The sequence below is a fragment of the Nicotiana attenuata genome, unplaced genomic scaffold (assembly GCF_001879085.1).
Source record: "Nicotiana attenuata strain UT unplaced genomic scaffold, NIATTr2, whole genome shotgun sequence".
Lineage (NCBI taxonomy): Eukaryota > Viridiplantae > Streptophyta > Magnoliopsida > Solanales > Solanaceae > Nicotiana > Nicotiana attenuata.
Window position 1 is genome coordinate 153621 of NW_017671237.1, and position 8223 is coordinate 161843.

At 36.4% G+C, this 8223-nt stretch overlaps 1 protein-coding gene across 1 annotated transcript; it reads right to left on the reverse strand.

Moving 5' to 3' along the window:
• Positions 1-4078: 4078 nt before the first annotated feature.
• LOC109206931 (transcription factor RAX2-like) lies at positions 4079-6276 on the reverse strand. Its single transcript, XM_019369804.1, has 3 exons — positions 6027-6276; positions 5490-5619; positions 4079-5043 (listed from the first exon to the last, which is right to left on the reverse strand). The coding sequence occupies exons 1-3, from the start codon at positions 6160-6162 to the stop codon at positions 4293-4295; spliced, it is 1017 nt and encodes a 338-aa protein (XP_019225349.1). The 5' UTR covers positions 6163-6276; the 3' UTR covers positions 4079-4292.
• Positions 6277-8223: the final 1947 nt, after the last annotated feature.

Genomic DNA, 8223 nt, shown 5'->3' on the forward strand with positions numbered 1-8223 from the left:
TATGTTAGCTATAAGAAATTGAATGAGTTTTTTCCTAAGCTCGGGGGATAACCCCGTGCCCAAGTATACCTTCCGATCGGGTAGACGTTCGATCAATGTGACATGTTCCATCTCCTCGATCGTTGATTTGGTGGCGTCGGAATCATCGGGGGCTATAAAAGATCTGGGAACCCCGTAATCATCGCCTTCATCAGTCCCCTGTTTATCCTATTGGGTCGTGGCCGGTGTCGATAATTGCTATAGAGCCTCTTGTTTTTTATCCGAACTCGGTTCCTTTGATGTTGCCATTGTCGATATCGGGATCTCTTCTTCGACTGTAAACATTTCCTTTGCGGCCGGTTGCTCCCCGCATAATGTTTTGATCCCTCCCGGTGTTGGGAACTTTAACACTTGGTGAAGAGTCGAGGGTGCTGCCCTCATGTTGGGGATCCATGGCCTCCCGAATAGGGCGTTGTACCTCATGTCTTCTTCGATCACATAAAACTTGGTTTCCTGGATGGTTCCGTTGGTATTCACCGACAATGTGATTTCTCCCTTAGTGGGTTTGCATGCCATGTTGAATCCGTTTAGAACTCAGATTGTAGGAACAATTTGATCTTGTAGGCCGAGCTATTCTTAGGCCCTCGATCGGATGATGTTGGCCGAGCTACCTGGATCAATTAACACACGCTTAACTTGAGATTTATTAATGAATACAGATATTAGCAATGCATTGTTCTGAGGCTGCACGATCCCTTCTGCATCCTCGTCGTTGAAAGACAAGGTTCCTTCTGATATGTAATCTCGAGTCCATTTTTTCCCCTTGTAATGGACACTTTTGGCACGCTTCAACATCGGCCCTTGAGGGGCATCGACTCCACCGATGATCATGTTAATGACGTGTTGAGGTTCTTTTGGTTGGGTGTGTTTGTTAGAATCCCTGTTTCTGAAATGATTCTTGGCTCGGTCGCAAAGAAATTCTCGATGGTTCCCGTTGTTGAACAACCGGGCTACTTCCTCTCTTAACTATCAGCAATCCTCTATTTTGTGGCCAGGAGTTCCATGATATTTACACATTTGGTTAGGATCCCTTTGGGCTGGGTCGGATTGTAAAGGTTGAGGCCATTTGGTATCTTTGATACGTCCGATAGCTGATACGATGGGAGCCGCATCAACATTAAAGTTATATTCCGATAACCTTGGTGCTTTTTTAGGGCCGATGGGCATGTCGAAGCCGTTCTTGCTCGTGAGTCCTTGAGTGCTCTAACCTCAATCATTTCTATTTTCGTTCCATATAAAACTTTACCCGAACCTATTGCTTCTCCGATCTCCATTATACGACTGGTAACGATCTGTGTTTGACCTTAGTTCACGGTCGATATCTCCCTTGATTCTGTCGACGGGTCTGATAGCGTAAACCGACTCGGAAGGAGCCTCAAGTTGATCATCTTCGACTTTGATTTTTGATTGATATCGGTTATGCACATCGACCCGAGTAACAGTTGGGTACTCTATCAGATTTTGCTTCAAGTAAAGCTTCGAACATTGAGTCCTTGGGTGAAAGCTTGAACGGCCCAATCATCAGCAATCGGTGGCAGGTCCATCCGTTTCATTTGAAACTGGGACACAAACTCTCTGAGCATCTCATTATCCTTCTGTCTTACTTTGAAGAGGCCCGACTTCCTGGTCTCGACCTTGATAGCCCCGGCGTGTGCTTTCACGAAAGAGTCTGCAAGCATATCAAATGAGTCAATAGAATTAGGAGGTAAGTGATACCATATCATAACTCCCTTTGACAAGGTCTCTCCGAATTTCTTCAACAAAACAGACTCGATCTCATCATCCTCCAAGTCGTTCCCTTTGATAGCGCATGTCTAGGAAGTGATATGCTCGTTTGGGTCGGTCGTCCCGTTATCTTAAGAATCTCGGGCATACGAAATGTTTTAGGGATCGATTTCGAGGCCGCACTCAGAGGGAAAGGTTTTTGCACGAACTTCTTGGAATCCAAGCTTTTCAGTGCCGGCGGTGCTCCCGGGATTTGGTTGACCCATGAAATTGTAAGTTTCTACCTACTTGTCATTTGCCTCGATTTTCTTTTCCCCTGATTCTATCTGTATCGCCAGTTCCTCAAGCATTTTTATGATCTTGAGGTTAGTCCCCGACTCATCTCCATTCGACCTCTCCACGACCGATTCTTCCCTGCAGGTGATTTTTCGAGACGGATCGGGTTCAACTCTGCTCGGTGTGCAGCTTTGGTGTTGTAACTGAGCTATCATCGCCTGTTGAGCCGTAGCATTTCGAATATCATTCGTAGAATGATCCCGTCTCCTCCATTGTTTTTAGTATTATGTGTTGTCGATCGGGCTCCACCACGGATGTTATTCTCAGGGTCGGTAGGCAGATTTGTGTCGATAGCCACATGCGAGTTAGCGTCTAACGGGTCCGCGACTGAAATTTTGATGGGATCAGCGGGCGGTACCTCGTTACCGGGCGCTATGTTGTTATTTTCACCGTGGTGACCGGACTCATTGTCAGCAGGATAGGGGTGCCAATTGTGAGTTTGACATTCGAGCTTAAACCTGAAATGATAGACACTTCGAAGAACAAGTGTAAAATAATGTGTGTTATGAAAATCTGTATCAAACAACCACTATTATCCTTAGCCCCACAGTGGGCGCCAAATGTTTACCCTTAAAATCAAATAACAATTAAATTTGTAAGTGGCTTTAAGGATACATGGATTAATTTGACATAAAGCGATGAATTGAATTGCAATTAAAGCGAACAATGATAGAATAAATTCAAACCGTGCGATTTGAACATTTATAGCCTTGAAAAAATGAGTCTCACTTGAACTGGATGCAATTCAAATGGTATCAGATACAGGAGAACAATAGCTTACAGCAAGAAAATAATATTATATTGCTTTGGGATGCATTTAATGAATGTCCCCTACAAATAATCAGACCCCCTTTACATAGTAGGGGAGTCCCACTTTAGTTACAATTCTATAAAAGGTAAAAAAATCCCATGATTTGCTAATTAGGCGGTTTCTCATTGATATGTGCCGAAATTCCCGCCGTGATACCCGACCGATTACGGATATTTCGCCTTCCGTTATTCGGTTTGGCAATGTTTCCTCGAGCTCATTCGGGGTCAGGGTTTGATTTCGGGGTCATGGACTCGATGTTCTCAAGAACGGGCATTCTGACCTCGTACCTCGGTCCGACGGAACCCGGGGTCGATCTTCAAAACTGTTACGTTTCAATCCCGATCTGTCGTGTAATAGACGAGTCCGAGCTCGACCGTATACAGCTCGATATATAACGTATGTTCTGTTTCATTTTCAAGTTGATAATCTCCCTTTTTTATTGTACATTTGTTTTTATGATTAAAACTCTTTTGAAACTAATGTAAACAGTATTTCTTTTAGTGAAGAACAGTGAAGCACTGATTCATTTGTCTTTCAGTTTCTGATCCTTGAGTGAATGGTAACAGTAAAACTTTTTAACTTTCTGTTGAGTATAGTTACATTTATTTCTGAGTTCTAACTTTTAAGCTGATTGGTGCACGGCTGGGGAGCATAGGTTTTAGCAGAGACAAACAAAAGCAGCTATTGCATTAAAGTATACGTAGACAAACAAGGTTCCAAAATGGTTTTTTAAGAACTCTCCTAAGTCGTCTTTAGTACATTTTTATATGATTTTTAAGTGTATTATACTTCATTATTTTGATATATATATAAAAAAGAAGAATTAACCCAAGTAACCTCTTACCAAATCGCTTAAACTAAAAATAACTAGTGAAGGTATAATATATACATAATTCATGTACTATATGTGTATATAATTACGTATAATTAATTTAAAATCTATGTATATGACTAAAAAAAAGATAAACAATAGATATGACCAGTTATTTACCTATTTTATAAAGAAATGCACACCAATAAGAATTGTGGTGGAGTTATTATAAGTACTACTTCATTTTTAATCAAAGATCTTGAGTAATGTTGATTTTCCTTGCTCAAATTCAAATTGAATCAGAGTCCCAGTATAATTATTGGACACCGAATGAAAAACAAAAAAAAAAGAAAAAGCACAAAAAGAATAGGCTTTACTACTTTGTAGTAGTATGTACTATGTACTGACGAATTAAAGTACAAGAAGGTTTTTTTTTTTCATTCAATAATAATTCTACCACAACTACACAAAACCCCAAAAAAAGTCTGAATCTTCTTGGCAACCCCCATAACCAAACGCCCTTTCCTAATGGTACTTACATTTGTTTTCTTTTCAACAGTCATTTCTTCTTCAGTAATAGAACATCTCTATCTCATTTGACTTGTTATAATTCTCATCATTGAACACGAACATACTGTTGTTGTTGTTACATCCAATAGTACTGCCATTGTTGCCATTGGTACAACTTGTTAGCTGCTGCTTAACTTCTTCAACATTATCATACTGAAGTACTTGAGTAGTAGTAGTATTACCAAAATACACATTTGGTTTTTGATCCACCCAATTACTACTACTGTTGCCATAATCAAGAGTAAAATTCTGGTGGTTTTCTTCAAAAGCATTATTAACACTTGAAATTTGACCTTGTTGTAAACAATTACTCATAATTTCTTCTCTCTTGATTTCTTTACCAAAACTCATTTGGCTGCAACTTCCATCTGATGAAGAACAACTTGCTTCTCCAAACATAAGTAAATTATGACTTTGGATATTATAAGGATATTGATTATTTGTAGCACCCAAATTAGGAAAATTCATGTTACTGTTATTAGTGTACAGAAAATTTGGTTGGGCAGAAGAAATGGACTGATTTAGACCTGTAATATTAGGCCTATTATTTGGGGTGTAATATAAGTCTCTAAAAAGACTTGAATTTATCTGGGGTTGGGTTTGAAGAGAATTAGCAGCTGGAAAATATGGTGATTTTCTTTGGTTTGTTGATTGCATTAATCCCATAAGTTTTTTCTTGAGCTTCGTATTCCAGTAATTCTTGATATCATTGTCAGTTCTTCCCGGTAATTGAGCTGCTATTATTGACCACCTGTTAACATAATATATTGCACATGTTATAGCAAAAATTAATTGGTTTACTAGAGAAAATATTTCCACAAAAAGAAAGAGAAGAAAGAAGAAAAATTGGAACTTTGTCTTAATAATTAAACAGCTGTAAGTGAGTAAATAAGGACTTGATCTTAGATCTAAACCTGGCATGCATGCAGAAAAATATGTCCATAAATGGCAGAATCTTTAATTAAAAATCCAACAGACTATTTGCATTTCTTTCCGAGCCCTCATTGTTTTTTTCCATTTTCTTACTTATTGAGGTTTTTCTTTTCCATTTTTAGTGGGAACAGTTTTTGTTTCAGTCTCAAATTCATCAGAAAGATGATAAAAAATGGAAAAAAATTTAAGACCAAAAAAAGGATATATATATATATATATATATATATATATATATATATATATATATATATATATATATTATACCTGCTTCCAATGGTGGAATATAAGCTGCAAATAACTCTATCTTCTTCCTCAGAAAAATCACCATGTTTAATGTTAGGCCTTAAATAATTTAGCCATCTCAATCTACAACTCTTCCCACATCTCTTTAGTCCTGCAGTTCCAAACATATATCTCATCAAAATCATAAATAATGCAGTAACAAGAGAGAGAGAAAAAACTCAATCCATTCGAAGTATAAATACAAGCTTCCCTCCCCCTATATTCAAACATATACATACAAACAATGTTAAATACGCGACCAGATATTGTAAGCGGTAGAGTGTGACCATGCTACCACAATCCACTGAGATTCAACACTTTGTCGCTTGGATTTGTGAATAATAACAAAAAAGAAAATTACACATATGGAACTGGTGGAATACGCGAGAGGATATTATAAATGGCGGAGTGACCTTGCTACCACGATCCACTGAGATTTAACCCTTTGTCGTTTCGATTCTGGGAATAAAAAGAAAATACATAGACATAGAGGACTAGTGGAGTAGAAGTTGTTGTTACCAGCTTTTTGAGGAAGAGCAATCCAATTTCCACCAGTTCCATATTTGTGAATGAAATCTTTGAGTTTAGCATCTTCTTCAGGAGACCATGGCCCTCTCTTCACATTTGCTTTATCACAACATGGAGCTCTCCCCATATTCCTTTCTTATTGCTAGTACTCTCCCACTCTCTAGTGTTTAATCTTTTTGACAATCTTGAGGAGGATATGTTTTCTCCTTTACTCTCTTTCTACCTATATAGACAGATGGACAAGGGTGTCTTTGCTAACTAGAGCTTTTATATTAATAAGAGTGAGTTTTGTTGGTGGGGGGGGGGGNNGGTAACAGTAAAATAGAAGGGATTTTGAAATTTTCATTTCAGAGTTACAAAGTCAAAAGGACAGACCTATTTCTAACTTACTTTTGCTGAACAACTATCTCTTGCCAAAAAATAAAAAAGATTTAGTATAGAACACGAATGGTGTAAAGATTTTTTTACACTACAAGTGATTTTTAATTCGTAATAACAGATTACTTACTCCCTCCGTTCCAGTTTATGTGAAATAAAATTCTTTTAGGCCGGTCCAAAAAGAGTGACGTCTTTCTAAATTCTGAAATAACTTAAAATGAGAAGTTTTTATAGATACTCAAACAATCTGGTGTGTTTAACACCACAAGGTATAAAAGAATTATAGTCACACAAATGTTAGAAATTGTTTCAGACCACAAGTTCTAAAAGTCTTTATTTTTTTCTTAAATTCTGTGCTCAGTCAAATAAATCACATAAATTGGAACAAAAGTAGTATTATTTTAACTAGTTTATCAATTAATAATTATCAAGAGTTTTACCTGTATTAATTATCCGGATAAGCAATCTGATTGTGCAAATAATTTGTATAGCATCAACACATAAAACTTAAACAAAAAAGAAAAGAAAAGAACAACAGTAGCTGATTGGAGATTCATCTCAAATACTATTGGAAAATGCTGTGCTGTGTATAATATAGTAATGCATAGACTTTTGCTTTGTTTTTTAGTCAGTGGTCTTTCCCTTAAACTCCAAGAATTCCCAAGTGTTTTCATAAGTAAATATTAATAAAGTTATTTGACTAATTGACAGCTCTAGCTAGGTCACTGAAATTTTTGACATGTTCCAAACAATATGCTAATAATTTCTAGGTAGACTCATATTTTTCTAGGCTTATCTAACCAGCTTTATTTACATGAGTCAATACATAACAATATATAATAGAATACTACAGCTACCTAACAAAAATTATAACCATATACATATACACCAAATTAAGACACGCATGTGGAATATTAGAGTCTCTAAATCATATGGATACACTAAAAATGACATATAAAAGACACACTCAGAAGGAAGGTCACTGAGACAAAGTCTGTTTGATAGGATGGAAACAATATTATGAAAGAATTGACTTCTATTTATTATACAATTGTGAAGTTAAAAGTCTAGGCACTTTTTTCGTAGTTCTGTTACTTATTAGTTACAACAGATAGAATAGGCTCCAATGAGAGTAAAAGGAGAAAAGATTTACCGCACTCTTGTAATTTACCGAGTTCTCCTCTATTTTATTAACACTCGTTTTTAATTTTAATTCAAGCACTGATTTGACACTAAATCCTTCGAATTTCGGAATTCCAAACTAAATTCTGAAGATTGCAAGAAAATAAATTGAAGAAGTTTCAAAACATAATTCAAAACTTTGAAAATTCAAGACAAATAAAATGAGGTGGGAGTGAAAGTAAAATTGTTCATTTCCCTATGGTTTTAATTCCTATTTCTCTTCTTTTTTTTTTTTTCCAAAATAAAGATGGACATGTCTCCCAAATTTCAAAATGGTCTAACATTACGGCCACACATTATGATGGAAGGAATAAAATTCCTTACCTTTTACCGTAAGTTTTGGATTCGAATATTGAGTATGTAAAAAATTCTCATAGAGAACGCTTTTGTGCGAATTAGAATTAATTGGGATCAATATATCGTCATCGAACGAAAAAATTAGGAAAATGACAATGTATAGTCGCTCTTAAAATAATAGCCCATTTTTTTGTATATATACATTTCTCTATATTATATATAAAAAATATACAAATTTTATACACTTTTACGGTTATTAAATATTATAAATAATTTTAGCCGCAGGCTAAAAATTATTTTTGCCCAAAAACATTGCCAGACACAGTGTGTG